The 17,348-nt window shown below is 41.8% G+C and overlaps 1 protein-coding gene across 2 annotated transcripts in view; it reads left to right on the top strand.

Annotated features, from left to right (window-relative positions):
- The window catches only part of ATP10D (ATPase phospholipid transporting 10D (putative)), a 148,430-nt gene that overhangs the window by 95,569 nt on the left and 35,513 nt on the right, over positions 1–17,348 (top strand). For both annotated transcript variants that reach the window (XM_077477534.1, XM_077477535.1), the window contains 4 exons: positions 667–852; positions 2,025–2,610; positions 6,959–7,062; positions 13,494–13,620. In XM_077477534.1, coding sequence (XP_077333660.1) covers positions 667–852; positions 2,025–2,610; positions 6,959–7,062; positions 13,494–13,620 — 1,003 coding nt within the window. The remainder of the gene's footprint in view (positions 1–666; positions 853–2,024; positions 2,611–6,958; positions 7,063–13,493; positions 13,621–17,348) is intronic.

The following is a 17,348-nucleotide window of genomic DNA, read 5'->3' as shown; positions in this document are numbered from 1 at the left end:
CTACACTGTATCTGAGCACCACAAAGCAAAAACACAATTTAATTCTTTTTTAATATTCAAAGCAAATTCACCCATTCATCCATGTCTCCATGCTTTATTTTTCTGAGAAATCACTTAAAAAACCCCCCCTTAGAATTTCTGCCCGTGGCCATCTTGAGTAAGGGCAGATGATTCATCTAGCGATGTGCATGACTTCCTCGGCTGTCCCCGGCACCCCTCCTGATTGGCTGAGACACAGTCGCAGCGCCATTGGCTCCCGCTGCTGTCAATCAGGAGAGAAAGGGGGTGGGGCCTGTCTGAATGGACACAGGGAGACGCACAAGACTTTAGTATCATTTTGATGCTAGCTGCATAAGGAATAAATATCTATCCACAATTAATTGTGTTGGTACCAGGCCTGGAGTTTCTAGCCATTTGTTCCATATTTTAGAAAATTTGTTAGGACAATTCCTGTGTTGATATACAAACTTTTCCCTTAATAGGAGAGTGTTAACCGATTTTATCCACACATCTTCTTTAATCATATGTATAATTCATTTTAATGTATTTGTTAAATTGTTGTCCAGGGAAGAGTAACATTCTTATATTGACGCTGTTCCAATGTTGAGATTTTGTCAGAAAATCCATTACAAGGTAGTAAGCGGCTTGTTTGTATTTGGTTACCAGGAGAAGGATGTGTTTCCAGATCCTGGACTAGAGGGAAAGTTTTACCAGATCAGCCCTCCGGCTCTGCAGCTCTCCAGTCATTGTGAAGAGATGACGCTAGAGGCCTCGTACATCCTGGACTTCTTTTTTGCTTTAGCCATCTGCAACACTGTGGTGGTGTCATTGCCCAATCAGCCCCGGCAGAAGGTACTATTTGTTCCTGATAATGAATACATGGTGGCATAATGATGTCAGTCCCCCCTGTCAGAACACATTAGAACAGGGGAGATCCCTGTACTAATGTTGAATAGTTAGTACAGCAGCTCCTCCTGAGCTGTCAGGTTTTTTTTTTTGTTCAGCTCTGCTGGGTTGAATGAAGAAAAACTACTAGTGTGTGCGATGATTAATACCTTCACACTCTATTAGGTGCCCAAATTAGGTTTTATGTTGTCCTCCTGTCCCAGTGATGGCAGATAAGGCAGTGATGGGATATCTCCCAAGCAGGGGCACATACAAAGGTAGAGTACTGTATTCTTGTAAACTGAGTGAAACAACGCTGGGCACAAGCTAGGGAAGAAGCTAATGTCAAAATGTGCATACATTGTTTCAGTGCTATTTATAAAAGGAAGCCATCTGCCATCAGTATTATACAGGATCTCAGAAAATTGAATACACCACTCCACACTGAAGAAATGACACTTTGCTACAATGTAAAGTAGTGAGTGTACAGCTTGTATAACAGTGCAAATTTGCTGTCCCCTCAAAATAACTCAACACACAGCCATTAATGTCTAAACTGCTGGCAACAAAAGTGAGTACACCCCTAAGTGAAAATTGTCCACATTGGGCCCAATTAGTCATTTTCCCTCCCCAATGTCATGTGACTCATTAGTATTATGAGTATATACTATAGCCTTGACTTTTATGTGCTTATTTAAAGGTGACTGCAAGGTATGGATATTTAATATATACTGACATCATTGCCCCACTTCTCCACCTCGTCCAATCACGGTATGCTTTGCATTCGCTTAGAAGATACAAAGAATTCTCTGAATGACACCTCTGCTGAGTGGGCGACCTCTTGGGTTCAAAATGCAGAAGACCAGCCACTCAGCACAAGGCCTGGAAGCAAGTGGAGATCACTGGAGTAGTAGTGTCTACCTCAGTGATTTTCAGCTTCCGGGGGCATCGGTCAGGTATGGTGTATATACATAGTGGCATTGGTCCAAGCTTGACCAATGTAACTATGTATAAAATATCCATACCTGGAATCCTCCTTCTGTAAGTGACAAGTGCTCTTTAACTGTCTTACCTTCTATCAGAATCTGTTGCAGTTACATTAGCGTGTAATTTTTGTTGCCTTTATGATTTGCAAACAGGGAAGAATGACATCACTATTACGAAGCCCAATGAAATCCCTGGAGGAAATCAAGCAGATGTTTCAGAGGTTCTCTGTCCGCAAGATAACCGCAACCTCACTTCTGGGTGCAAAAGATTCTTCTTCAGAATCCTCCAATAACTTTGTGTATAAACTGCCCTTTTTTAGCAAAATGAAATTGACTTCTCCTGTTCAGGGGGACAAAACCTTGGATGCCAGCTTAGACTCTACCGGGGAGACCTTGTCGGAAGGCCTGGAGAAATCTGACCTTACAGATCCTGTTGATGACCAAGATAAGCCTGGCACATGTGAAGTGGACTATGAGGCCGAGTCTCCTGATGAAGCTGCACTAGTACATGCTGCCAGAGCTTATAAATGCATTCTTATGTCCCGGACACCTGAGCAAGTCACTGTAGAACTGGGCACTATTGGGTCCCTGACATTTCAGCTGCTGCACATTCTACCATTTGATTCTGTCAGAAAAAGGATGTCTATTGTAGTTCGCCATCCACTGGCAAATAAGGTTGTGGTGTACACTAAAGGAGCAGATTCTGTTATAATGGATCTCCTATCCCCAACATCTGATGGTAAGCTCTGCACCCTTTTACGTTTTCTAATACAATTTGATTATTCATTAAGATAATGGCAACCAATATATGACATCAGAATACATCATAAATAATGGTCAACTGAATTAATATTGGATCTGATGTGTTGCTGATTTGTATCTGAATTTGATAGGTGCAGTAGGTGCAGATATCCTTATGATTCCTTCCTCTGTGTTTCACCTAGAAAAACAAGTTAGCAGTGGCAGCTCCCATATCGAATGTCTAAGTTGGTACATATTGAGAGCGGAAAAAATATATATACAGTATGTAACAGTTGACAGAGCCTATAAAATCCCTGAAGGCTCTAAAGAAAGGGGTTAAGATGTGTGTTAGGTCCGTTGTGCACATTATTATTAATGTGATTTATTTTTTTTTTTTTCAGTAAGATCATTCAAAACCAGTCATTGCTATACTAGTAATGAATCAGATTCCAGTTTAGCTGTATTGAAGTCCATTTCCAGCCAATATGGTTAAGTACTGAAGTGGTTAAAAAGACAAGTGTCACATCCCTCTCTACTATCAAACAAAAGAAAAATGCACTGGAGTGGGACTTTTGATGCACAACTTATATCTAAAAACACAATTTATTTGATATTAATAATCATAAAATGGATTTCCTACATTAATCTACAAAATATCATAGAACATCTAAATGTAGTACAAATGTTAAAACCTCAATGTGATAAAGAAAAACATTGTATCAGAAATGATTGATTCTTTGTGGTCGACGTGTTTCATGGACTTGATCCACTTTTTCAGGAGCCGCTAAAAGCACTTATTCGCATAATAATCTCAACAAAAAACATAAAAATGGATCAAAACCCATCATCCCAGTAATGGTGGGGATGGGAATCACCGGGATAATACATTTTTGATTGGTTTTATTTTGATTATTATGTGAATAAACGTTTTTGATGGCTCCTGAAGAAGTGGATCAAATTCATGAATTGCATCGGGCCACAGGAAATCAATCATTTCTGATACAATGTTTTACTTTATCACATTGATGTTTTAACATTTTGTGTTACATTTGGATATTCTATTAATATGGGAAATCTATTTTATGATTATTGATATCAAATAAATGGTGTTTTTGGATGTATATTGCGCCTCAAAAGTCCCATTCCTGTGCAAAACAATTTAATAGTTTAGGGGTTAGAACCTGTCAGATTTTTGTGTTCCCATCCTGAAAATTCTCCTTTTTATTATGGGTTCTGTACTCACTGTAATAAGGATAACTTCTAGGATAATTTCTAATACTTTGGAAACCTTACCACTTTTTCTTTTTTTTTTTTTGTCTCCGAACCAGATTTTAAACTATGCCCAAGCTATACTTAACAAAAAAAAGTAGGTTTTGTTGTATGTGTTATATCCATTTTTTATTTTTTTTGCTTTTTGCTAATTATGTCTGTCTCTTACAAGGATTATTGAGAAAATGACAGTGTAAAAATGATGTATACCCAAGAATTAAAGAATTCTAGAACACAATACTTTATGCTGACATGTTCTTCAATTGGATTGCCTGTTTACATGTTCCATTCTTAGAATACTGGTATATAAATTGTCCATTTGACAACCATTCTTATGTGCCAATATTCAATGGCTGTATATTTACAGCTGGACATGTAGACTTTAATTTTGTAGAGTACATTGTTATTTATTGGTGACAGCTGGGATCGATAGCTGTCCTATCGGCTGCAACAATAAATAAACACAGTGTCAATGACCCAGTCATCGCAGGACGTAAATATTCTATCATTGGGTAGCATCAGGTGGCTACAGCTACCCAGATACTACAGTTCTTATGGGAATTTTGATAAAGATGTTTGACCATCAACTTTGTTTTCTTTAGCATACCTTTATATTGCCTGACTCACGGCAAAGCCAAACCCATTACCATTTTGCCATCATTTTTATTGTGTATTGAAGTTATACTAAACACACTGTTTAATTTACATTGTCCTTCTATTTCTATATGTGGATGATGGCACTTTCCTAAGTGATATACAGCTGATATATTATTATTATTATTATTATTATTATGATCTACAGCTCTCACATGACCCAGCTCTTTCCCAGCCTGTCTGCAGGGAACATAAGCAGGAGGAGCTTCTAGTCCTCTGCTGCTGGTCACATGTGTTTTTAAACCGCATTTGGAATACAGAGTAAAAATAATGCCGCGTACACACGGGCGGATTGTATGGCGTACTTAGTCCGTCGAAACACATTTCAGCGGACAATCCGCTCGTGTGTGGGCTTCAGCTGACTTTTTCAGCGTGCAGTCCGGAGTACTAAGTATTTCGTTTTTTTCGAAATTCTGTCCGTCGTACTTTGGTTTCAGCGGACAATACGGTCGTCAGTATGCTAGTTCGACGGACTAAGAATGGCGCATGCCCAGAAAGGATTTACACGGCGGAAGGTTGCTTTGCTGTGTCTTGGACTTCCTATTTCTAGTCTCGTCGTACGTGCTGTACACGTCATCGCGCAAGCTTTCGACGGACTGTTTGTGTATCCGCGTGTGGTCAAGTCCGTTCAGTGGAAAGTACGACGGACTGTCCGTCGGATTGTATGACGGACTAAGTACACCATACAATCTGCTCGTGTGTACGCGGCATAAGAATAACAGGGAGGTGAATCCTCCATCAATCTACATGTAATATCCCAACCCATTGTATTTAGCTGGTTAGTGGGCATGGAGGAGGAGGTGGGAGTGGGCTGTCATTTACCACGTGTGTGCCTCTATAGTCACATGGGCTACTCAGATGTGATAGGGAGGATATGCTCAGCATAGAAACGTATGTGCATTGCTGCCAACGCTGCTCTGCAAAATCCCCAACCTCATTGGGGACTTGGGCAGAAGGTGGAGATAGAGCAGAAAGATCCACCAGGTTTTTTTGCAGAATACAGAAAAAACAAATCTCATAATGACTGAGTATGAAAAGCATGTAATACATGTATTATTAGTTTTTTATTATGTGTGTTTAGTGATACTTTAAGATAAGACCCCCTGTGTTGTGGTTATTTTATTAATGGCACCCGATGGCTCCAAATGACTGGTGCTAAACTTTTGGCCCTTTGATACTTTCTGTGTGTGAGCCGACAGTTGTGTGAATTGGAGCTTTGATTTGTAGAGAGACTGTAATGGCAGTGGACTTCAGCAGTAACGTGTCCCCAGTCTTAGACTCTTCTGCAACATGTGTCCAGTTTCCAACCACACTTGTAGAATGTTCACAGTTTCTGACAGTCATTGTTGGCACATCTGCAGCGGTCTCAACCATTTACTGTAGTATGTCTGAGGTCTCCTATATAGTCTTTTGTAGTATCAAATAGTATACTGAATACTCTGTGTGGTCTGTTGATGATACCAAGGGTGCTGGTTGAAGCCCCCTGTATCTTGAACGTTGACCACTGCACTTCTAAATGGACACGGCTAATTTTAGTAGGTCCGTATTAACTTACTGTAAATGAACTTGATGTACTAGTCATGCCCACCCAAACCAGTGGCGGCCTGTCCATTAGGGGTGCACAGGTGCCGCCCCCCCATCTATGTGTCCAGCCCCCTGATCTACATACAGAGAACCTCACTATGGATTACAATTGGGGGGGGGGGGTGTTGAAGCACGTGATTAGAGCCTGAGGCTCTAATAGGCTTCAAAAAAGGGTGGGCTCGGGGCGCAGTCCGCCCAGTTGTGTGACAATAGCAAATGTATATTGGTCAGTGCATGGGGATCAGCTGCCACTGACTAAAACCCTACATGTTAGCAGTGTTGTTCTTCTGTGCGCCATAGAATTCCTTTCTGTTAGGTTTGCTCACATTTCTGTGTGTTTTTTTTTTTTACCTGAATTTGCAGCTGTAAAACTGGACAACCAGCTGGTAAAACCTGGTATTGCAACACAACTATAAAGTACTATGATTCTTAAAGTGGAAGTAAACCCATCGATTTAAACAGTTAAAAAAAAAAAAAAAGCATGCCAGGAATGTTAACTGCACAATGGCTGTGCTCTCAGCCAAACTATCAAACCATACAATGGCTGGTGTCATAACGAATCACATGTGCAGCACCATAGCAGTTGAAGGTTAAACAGAGGCAAAGATGGCAGCTTCCTTGGCTGAAAACGATAGAGGAGTTTACTTCCACTTTAATGGCACCATTTCTAATGCCTCGCTCAATCATTTTTTACCATCGTCGAACAATGCTGTATTTTTTCTTTAACCAATATCCCCGTAAAAGTTAAAATGAGGAATATGGACTGAATGTATTTATTGTAGAATATGCCAAGTTAAGTTCATTTTATGAATCTTGTGTTGCATATATTGTGCTTTTAGATAACAAAAAAGACGTCTTGCAAACTGACATCCGAATGTTAACACAAAGACATTTAGATCGATATGCCAGAAGCGGACTCCGCACTTTATGTATTGCTAAAAAGGTAAAGATGAGCTTTGATTTATTTTTATTTTTTTACATTTGTGCAATTTGTTCTGTAATTCAGATTACAGTTGGCAGCCTGTTTGTATATAAATCATGTGCACAGCATTATCTGACCTGGAACTCTCCCTGTTGCCTAAAATGTACCTGTTGCCTGCATACCATAAATCATTAGAGTATAAGTGTTCAGGGCTGTCTTTAAGGCAGGGCAAAAGGGGCAGCTGCCCTGGGCCCTGTCATTGTTGTGGGGCCCAAAGCAGCTGCCTCATACTTGCCAACTATCCCAGTTTAAATTCCCTTTCTCCCTTGAGGTTTTAGTCCTGTGCTGTCTCTCAATATCTCGGTGTGAAGTGCTGCTACTAATGCTGACCAGCTCTGCCCTATTGTTGTGTACAGATGACTCACCTGCAGATCCTACGTTTACATGTAAATAACCGGCATTCATATGTAAATAGCGGTGACATTCATAAGTAAATAGCTGGGGCCGGCGGCATTGATACGAGCAGTAATACTGTACAGTAATTTCTAGCAACCAATTAACAACCAGAAATCATTTGCTGTAACTTCTAGCAACTAATCAGTAATGATATGCTGCAACCAATCGCAATTGCTGCCTGAGCTGATACAGTAAACTGATTTTAAGTCTAGCTGCTATTTATTGTATGTCTCAGAGCCGATGGAGAGTGAAATTGCATGGGGGGCCCCAAGAAATTTTTTGCCCAGGGTCCAATCAATATTAAAGACAGCCCTGTAAGAGTTCATGCAGCTTATAAAGACATCTCTTGTACTGACTGTGTGTTGCAGGTTGGTACGCTCTTCCTATAGTCCTGCATTGTTAGATTGGTGTACACAACAACAGAAATAGCATTTCACAAATGATGAGAAAGTTAACTGATGCTGATTGTGTTCCCCGTATTGCGGAGTCTTTCCCAGTAGGTTGTGCTCACTCCTGAGTGTTCCTGTATGATATCTTGCATTTCATCTTCTATATTGTCTAGCCATCCCAGTTGGTTTAGGATGTACATTTGTCCACAGGTCCTTAAACTATTCACAAAGGTCTCCAGGCTCAGACATAAAATCTTGTTCTTGGATTGCATACGATGGCTTTTGAGTTAAAAAGGCAGTGCTTAACTTTAAAGGGAAAGTATAATGAGTTTTTATTGATCACCTATTTTCCGTTATTTATATTGTGTTTTACCTTAAGGCCTCATGCACACTGGATGTTTTTTGACGTTTTTACAGCTGCTGTTTTTGGCTGTAGACGTTTTTTTCTGCAGACATTAAACTCTCCATCATGTTATCCTATGTGTCCATGCACACATAGGCTGTTATCAGGAGTTTTGGGCAGTGGCGTTTTTGAGCAGAAAAAAAAAAAAAAAACTAGTGGGTTCTGAAAGATTTTTTTTCAGCTGTAAAAACTATCTAATGCTGATAAACGTTGATAAATGCTCAAAAACCTGACCAGCGTTTTTTATCGTTTTTGATCCATTGAAAAAAAAAAAAGTATTCTTAAAAAAAAAAAATGCTAACGCAGAAAAAACACTATTGCAAAAACGTTGAAAGTTGAAAAACTTACTGCAAAGGTACTGCCGTTTTTATAATGTTATTTTAAGGTCCACTGTGTATGAGGCCTAAAGCCTAAGTGCAGCCAAAAAAAAAAAAATGCACACAAAAATCAGCACAAGGGACATACCGTATATACTCGAGTATAGGCCGACCCGAATATAAGCCGAGGCCCCCAATTTACCCCCAAAAAACTGGAAAACTTATTGACTCGTGTATAAGCCGAGGGTGAGACATGGCTGTCCATCCCTGTGTGTCCGTCCATCCCTGTGTGTGTGTCCGTCCATCCATCCCTGTGTGTGTATCCATCCATCCATCCATCCCTGTGTGTGTGTGTGTGTGTGTGTGTGTATCCATCCATCCATCCCTGTGTGTGTGTGTGTGTGTGTGTGTGTGTATCCATCCATCCATCCATCCATCCATCCCTGTGTGTGTGTGTGTGTGTATCCATCCATCCATCCATCCCTGTGTGTGTGTGTGTCCATCCATCCATCCATCCCTGTGTGTGTGTCCGTGCAGCCTTGTGTGTGTGTCGAGCCTCCGTCCCGAGCCTCCTCCGTCCCGAGCCTCCTCCGTCCCGAGCCTCCTCCGTCCCGAGCCTCCTCCGTCCCGAGCCTCCTCCGTCCCGAGCCTCCTCCGTCCCGAGCCTCCTCCGTCCCGTGCCTCCTCCGTCCCGTGCCTCCTCCGTCCCGTGCCTCCTCCGTCCCGTGTCGTGCCGATGGATCGCCGCTCTTCTCGGCGGCCATTCTACAATTCAAAAGCCGCGCCTCCGCCTCCGCCTGTGATAGGCGGAACACTCAATTTCCCAGCAGCCTGTGTTCCGCCTATCACGGACATCCTCTCATCCTCGTCCGCAGTACGAGGATGAGCGGATGTCCGTGATAGGCGGAACACTGACTGCTGGGAAATTCAGTGTTCCGCCTATCACAGGCGGAGGCGGAGAAGGAGGCGCGGCTTTTGAATTTTAATGTCCGCCGTCTGTCTGCTCGATACGCTGATCGAGCAGTCAGACAGCGGTGACTCGAGTATAAGCCGAGGGGGCACTTTCAGCCTCAAAAAAGAGGCTGAAAATCTCGGCTTATACTCGAGTATATACGGTAACTTACAGTCAGAAGGATGTGCCCCTTTTGCTGATGCCTCTTCTGTTAGGTGAAATCCTGCTCCATCCATTTCACATGCTGGCTCTTCCAAATTCGTGTAGTAAGAATTGTAGGAGTTTTTACTACACTGCTACTACAATGGATCTCAGGATGATTTACTAAAGGTGTTGAGTATATTCACTCAAATTGTTGCTGTGTTCACATTGAGTACCCAATCATGTGCAGATTAAGTAAATAAGTATTTTTCACATCATTAGATATCCAGCCTGGGTTCACATTATTGCGAACACAGACATCACATGTGATTTGCACTGTGTTTGATCTGCACAGCAATGCGATGTTTGTGCAATGCAAATTTAGCCATACAGTTTGTATGGCTCAATTCACATTGCATTCGCACAAAAATTATGCAGGAACCTTTTTTTTCCCCCTGCACTGGAATCGTATGAACACCCATGCGATCTGATTCATGTCCAAATTCGCAGTTCCCACTGTGATCTGCGATTGATGCCCACAGGGGTTCCCAGGGGGCAGTGTGTGCCTACGAGGCAGATGCGATGTGGGAACCCACATTGGAGTTCCCGCATCGCAATAGTGTGAACCAGTGTTTAAAGAGGAATTGCAGTCTGCTCACATAATTTGTACTAAAAACATATTTGCCATTCTGAAGCTTCCCTCCAACCACTTTGCATATTATTTTATATATACTATGATTCTGTACTTGCCAAATATGCTTCAGAAATCTCCCTCCACGAAGTCTGGCTGCAGCCATTTTATTGCGGGCAGCTAAAGCTGCTGCCTGTTCACTTACTGGATTTACAGAGGCACACCTCCAGCTCTGCAGCTCTCATTGGCCCTCTTATGACTCATCCCCCCTTCCTTCCTGGCAAACTCTTACACAAGTGAGAGAGAGAGTTGTGCAGGATGTCATAAGCCTGGGCTTTTTACCAGACAAATGGGAAGTGGAATGTATAAGGTATTTACTGGCAGAAAAAAATTGTTACTATCCAAAGTTAAAGCAACAAGGGCAGAAGATTTAATAGATGAAAAGTTGAAAAAATTACTGAAGGTCCACTTTAATTGAATCTTTAAGTGAATCTTTGCTCAGTTTTTATTTCATGAAGATTTTCAGCTTTTTTTGTAAATCAGCCTCTCTGTCTAAGGCAGGCCATAGATGATTTGATTGGTTGCAGGAAAGAAAATTGCTTGATTCCCTCATTAACACAGTCAGTGTTGATGGGGGAATCTCTCCTGCAGCGCTATTGTGCTCTGCACAATGATTACTGCTAGCAGCCATAGATCAACTTCAATGCAACCAGCCTGCCAATACATGGATCAAATCCTGCCCACTCCCTGCTGAACCGACCGAGGTTTGATCCATCTATGGCTGGCTTCAGACATCAGCCGAACGGAGCGTGGATTGTTTTCAAAAAAGTTGACTGACTCAATGCTTCTGCTGTGTAATCTGCCCCCTCTAAACTGTAAAAAAAAAAAAAAAAAAAAAAAAAAAAAAACCTCCCTGAATCTGCCACTTGTGTCCTCTCTCTGCGCTGACCACGAAAATCAGGGCTGCTGAGCCCTGACCACCGTGGTCAGAGTGCGTCCCAGCATCAAGCGCTGCTGTCCCCTCTGCTCTCCTCTCTCCCCCTCACCCCCTACTTCCTGCCTGTCAGCTCCCTCTTTACGTCTGCCCCCGCCATTGTTGAAAAGAAATTACAATTTATCACTGCCAGCCCCTTTATTAGAGGCTGGCATAGCACACTATGTACATTGTTTTTATAAAAGGAGCATTGTTTTCTTGTAAAAAAATTAATAAAAAAAAAAGAGCTGAAGACGGCTCAAAATCAGTATTTACAAGCCTTGTTTTTTAAAACAACTTACATAGTGTGCTATGCCAGCCTCTAATAAAGGGGCTGGTAGTGACTTAGTGGGTTAAGGCTCGGTTCACACAGGGGGCGATGCGAGGCGACACGACTTGCCTCGCCGCGACCTCAGCGGCGACTTGCAAATGACTTCTGTATAGAAGTCAATGCAAGTCGCCCCGAGGTCGCCCAAAAGTAGTACAGGAACCTTTTTTCTAAGTCGGAGCGACTCGAGTCGCTCCTCTTAGAACGGTTCCGTAGTACAGAACGGGGGCGACTTGTCAGGTCGCGGGACGGCAAGTCGTGTCGCCTCGCGTCGCCCCCTGTGTGAACGGAGCCTAACAAATACTTTAATAGTTGCTTTGGGCCAGCTTGGAACTATTTCCACCACTAAGAAATGTGGTTGCTGTCATCCTTTGCTACATACAATATACAGTGCTGTGTTCTGGCACTGATACAAGAGCTTTCTGTCCCACTTCTGGAACAAAGCCAAGTTGGGCTTGAATGTTGCTCAGCCATTCACAGGAAGCTTTTTTCTTTTTTGAGTGAATACAATGTTTCCTTCGATTGGCTGAGGTGGAGATTGTGATGTCATCTGCCTGCTTCTCTGTCTCAGCCTTGTATTAATTCAGAAAAATAATTATGCCCAAAATCAATAAAGTAACACAAACCCAACCCGAGTCCTCAGGCCATTTTGTTCTCTAAACCTTAGAGCAGTTTTTGGCGATGTCTCCGTTCCACGCACTATACTTTAGTGTAATCTTTCCTAACATATTATTCATGTGTTTTTTTTTTTTTTTCTGGACTGATGGGGCTTTGATTTGGCAACATATTTAGATCCATATATACTTGTATTCTTTGGCCTTTATTGGGAATAAATAGTAAAACCGTAAAAAAACTAGAATAAAATGCATTTTCCTGTACTTTTTTCCCACCGTAAATTTTACGTAATTTCAGCACCCTTTTATATTTGCCACAAAATATAATTAGTAAAGTCTGCTGATTTTAAAATGTTATCACATTAGTGCAACTTTCCATTGCCAAAAGATTTTTATTGAAGAATAGACAAAGGCAAATACAGCATATGCTCCAGAGCTCTGGATGTAGTCATGTTGCATTAATTTAGAATATATATGAGCTTATAGAGACAATTGTTCATAAGGAGAAATGTGTAATAATTGCGGGATGAGATGCTGTCCTAAGGGTAGTAACATAAGCCTGCCAATGAGCAGTAAGTTGTCAGCATGCCCATAAGATTCATTCATCTCCAGGTCTGGATTTTGGCGCTGTTTCAGCCTGCAGCCCCGCCCCGAGCTGATGAGGCCAGGGGCCATTTTGAAATTACACTGGGACAAATAGCCCCTATCCCAGTACAGTATTAAAATAATTCTACGGTTTACCCCCTCCAAAAAAAATATGTTTTACTAAAGTTATGTTAACAATACCACCAAATAAACAGGCTTCACAAGTCCAAACACAAGAGGTATGTGTATTGTTAGTTGGATCTTTGTGCACTTTGAGCATTTCTTCCAGATCTATGTTCTCGCACCTTTTGCAGGGTGACTGGTCTTGTCTCCGCCCCCTCCTGTCATTTTCAGCCTTCAGTGGGTGGAGCCTGCTGGGTCCCTCCCACAGCTCTTCTCTCTACTCAGGCTATGTACAGTACAGTGATGATGTCACTGCTACTTTTACAAGTGTTTACAAAAGCATTTGGGGCACGCAAATTGGGTTTTCTTTATGACTGTAGAAGAATATATTTCAGTAATAAAATATTAGTGCCTGGAGTTCGGCTTTTGATTTCAGGAACGTATTGTAACACTATCCAGCCCCTAAATTGGTGTGGTTTTTATAAAACGTGAAGTTTTAAAATGTGTGTTGTAAATCTACTTCTGGCCTGTTTTGTGCAGGTGATGAATGATGGAGAGTATTCTGAATGGTTACAGTCCCATTTTCTAGCAGAGACCAGTATTGACAATCGAGAAGAGCTGCTGTATGAGTCTGCTCTCAGACTGGAAACCAATCTCACCCTGCTTGGTAAGTCTGTTCTTTCTATATCTTGTATAACCTGCACGGGTTGCTGAATATCCAGATCAAATATTTGTGAAGGCATAACAGGCTGGTGAGGTTACTAAAAGTACAGTTTTTATAGAAACTCTGGTTCTTTCACATAAAAGGTAACGTGACCCTTTTCAGATTGTACCTACAGATATGGAGTCAAGCAGTTTTAATAGATTGAGTAGTTTTAACCCTGTAAGCGTTTGTTCACTATATATCTCTGCGTGCTTTATGTATTGCTGATAAAAACCTCACATATATTCCCTTGAGCCAGCCATAGCCGGTTCAAAGCTCAGCGGGTTCAGCAGGAACCTGCCGAGATTCAAAACCATGCATGTGCAGGCTGAATCTACCCAAGTTGGCTACATACAGTATACAGTGCTGTGTTCTGGCATCAATACGAGAACTTCCCGTTCCATTTCCTGAACAAAATCAAGTTGGGCTTGAGTGCTGCTCAGCCGTTCACAGGAAGCTCTGTATTTTTATGAATGAATACAAAGCTTCCTTTGGCTGGGGTACAGATCATTATGTCCTCTGCCTGCTTCTCAGTCTCAGCTAATCAGAGGAAGCAACCTGCTCCGTCTATGGCCGGCCTTAGATTGCTTAGGAGAAAAAGTGTATACAAGGGTTCTAATGTTTTAGACAGATGGCTCTCCACTTTGTATTTTGGGTTGTAATCTGTATTTAAGACCATACCAAGATACCAACATGTCATGAGTGATGAGATTGGTCACTGCCAAACTCCTGACATGCTACTTCCCCGGCTCATGCTGATCCTTCTACTTCAGTACTTTAGTACTTTGTGTAAATATTGTTTTCCAGAGTGGTGATTCTGCAGGTACTGAAGTCATAGGATCAGCTTGGCACTTGGGCAGCTAATTATCAGAAAAAGGGCCTGCAATAGCTACCTATGTTTTTCACACTTCACATTCAAAACAAAGCTCACGTCTCCTATAATTTTAATGCATACAGTGCTTTGAAAAAGTATTTATGCCCCCTGGAATTTTCAATATTTTGTCATGTTACAACCAAAAACGTAAATGCATTTTATGTTATAGACCAACACAAAGTGACACATAATTGTGAAGTGGAAGGAAAATGATAAGTGGGTTTCAAATATCTGAAAAGTGTGGCGTGCATTTGTATTCAGCCCCTCTGAGTAAGTAAATTGTAGAACCACTTTTTAGCTTCAATTATAGCTGCATGTCTTTTTTGGTATGTTGCTACCAGCTTTGCACATCTAGAGTGACATTTTTGACCATTCTTCTTTGCAAAATAGCTCAAAATAGCTCAAGCTCTGTCAGATTGAATGGAGAGTCTCTGTGAATAGCAATTTTCAAGTCTTGCCACAGATTCTCAATTGGATTTAGGTCTGGACTTTGACTGGATCATTCTAACACATGAATATGCTTTGATCTAAACCAGGGGTCTCAAACTGGTGGCCCTCCAGCTGTTGTGAAACTACAAGGCCCATGAGACAATACGAGGCTGGCAGTTCCAACCATGACTCCAGCAGGCAGAGGCATGATGGGACTTGTAGTTTCGCAAACAGCTGGAGGGCCACCAGTTTGAGACCCCTGATCTAAACCCTTCCATTGTAGCTCTGGCTGTATGTTTAGGTCATTGTACTGCTGGAAGATGAACTTCCGCCCCAGTCCCAAGTCTTTTGCAGACTCTTAACAGATTTTCTTCTAAGATTGCCCTGTATTTGACTCCATCCATCTTCCCATCAACTCTGACCAGCTACTCTATCACTGCTAAAGAAAAGCATCACCACAACATGATGCTGTCATCACCATGTTTCACTGTGTGGATGGTGTGTTCAGGGTGATGTGCAGTGTTAGTTTTCCGCCACATATAGCGTTTTGCTTTTAGGCCAAGAAGTTTTAATTTTGGTTCTAATCTGACCAGAGCATAAAACCACATATTTTCTGTGTCCCCCACATGGCTTCTCTCAAACTGCATCTGGGACACCTTTATGGCTTTCTTTCAACAATGGATTTCTTCTTGTTACTCTGTTATAAAGGCCACATTTGTGGAGTGCATGACTAATAGTTGGCATGTGATCTGCAGCGCCTCCAGAGTTACTATGGGCTTCTTGGCTGCTTCCCTGATTAATGCTCTCCTTGCCTGGCCTGTCAGTTTAGATGGGTGGATATGTCTTTGTATGTTTTCATTTGTGCTCTACGCTTTCTATTTTCCATTTTTCCAGTTTTGGATGATGGATTGAACAGTGCTCCATGAGATGTTCAAAGCTTGGGATATTTTTCTAAAACCTAACTCTGTTTTAAACTTCTCCACAACTTTATCCCTGACCTGTATGGTGTGTTCCTTGGTCTTCATGATGCTGTTTGTGCACTAAGGTTCTCTAACAAACCTCTGGGCAGCTGCATTTATACTGAGATTAAATTACACACAGATGGACTCTTTACCAATTAGGTGACTTCTGAAGGCAATTGCTTCCACTAGTTTTTATTTAGGGGTATCAGAGTAAAGGGGGCTGAATACAAATGCACCCAACACTTTTCAGATATTTGTAAAAACATTGTAAAACCATGCATCATTTTCCTTCCACTTCCCAATTATGTGCCACTCTGTGTTGGTCTATCACATAAATTTGCAATAAAATACATTTGCATTTTTGGTTGTAACATGACAAAATATGGAAAATGTCAAGGGGTATGAATACCCTTTCAAGGAACTGTACCATACCCACAAGAAGATAAGGTGGGAATCTTCTCTCAGACAGTGCTCTCTGGTGGTTTCTAAGCCATACGGCCGCTGTTTGCACTAAGTAAATTGAAGACATTGAAGTCCAGCATCCCCCCGCCCTCCCAGCAAGTTATATTGTATATTGATTGATCTACACTTAATCGCCACCTCCCTGCTCTGTCAGAGTCCCTCGCTAATAGAGCATGTGCCTTTCGCCATGGGACAGTGCCTGCTCTTGAGTAGCCTGTCAACAGTTCTGAACACTCCCAAGTGGAGACGGTGAAGTCTCCAAACCAGGTAAGCTCCGACATTGGAGCTTTATTCTCACGATGGACCCACCCTAGGTAAAGTGCATAAGTGAGTTAAACTTTTAAATGGCAAAGGTGGGCTATTGGGAGATAGTATTAATATACTCTGAGTGGGTAACATTGAAGAATGATTGTGTCTCTTTACATGGAGGCATTCCACAATGGTTCCATTGTGGCAGTATTTTTTTGTTCTCTCAGGAAACACAGCAGAGCAAAGCATTTTTCCAGAGCCCATTATTCTTTATAGCAGACACTGTTAGATGTCCAAGACAGCAAATGAGAAAAGCAAATTGCTGGATGTAAACAGAGCCGTTCCTGGGACAAGACCCTTTAGTAACCAAGGTAAAGATATGAAGATGTCTTTCCAACAGCCACCATTCCTAGCCTGACAAGCATCAGAGGAAGGGGGAATGTGACTGGAAACGTTCGGGGACAAAAAAAAAAAAAAGCTCAACTTCTTTTCAGTTCTTTATTTAGCCCTTTAAATCTAACCCCAGCTTTTCTTAAGAGAGAAAAATATGAATTGCTCAGCACTGGTTAAAATAAAATAAGCAAACGGCTTTTGCTGCAATACACATATTTCTCCAACACTGTACCCACAGACACTTAGCTGCACCCTTCAGAACCATTGTCCTTGGGTTGAATAAGGCTCATTGTTATTTAACCCTTGTCCTGAGCCTAGGATGT

This window comes from Lithobates pipiens, unplaced genomic scaffold, assembly GCF_037356315.1.
Source record: "Lithobates pipiens isolate NorthernLeopardFrog02 unplaced genomic scaffold, aLitPip1_a1.2 Scaffold_13, whole genome shotgun sequence".
Classification (NCBI taxonomy): Eukaryota; Metazoa; Chordata; class Amphibia; order Anura; family Ranidae; genus Lithobates; species Lithobates pipiens.
The sequence above is the reverse complement of the archived record's forward strand: the minus strand, read 5'-3'. Positions and strand labels throughout refer to the sequence as shown.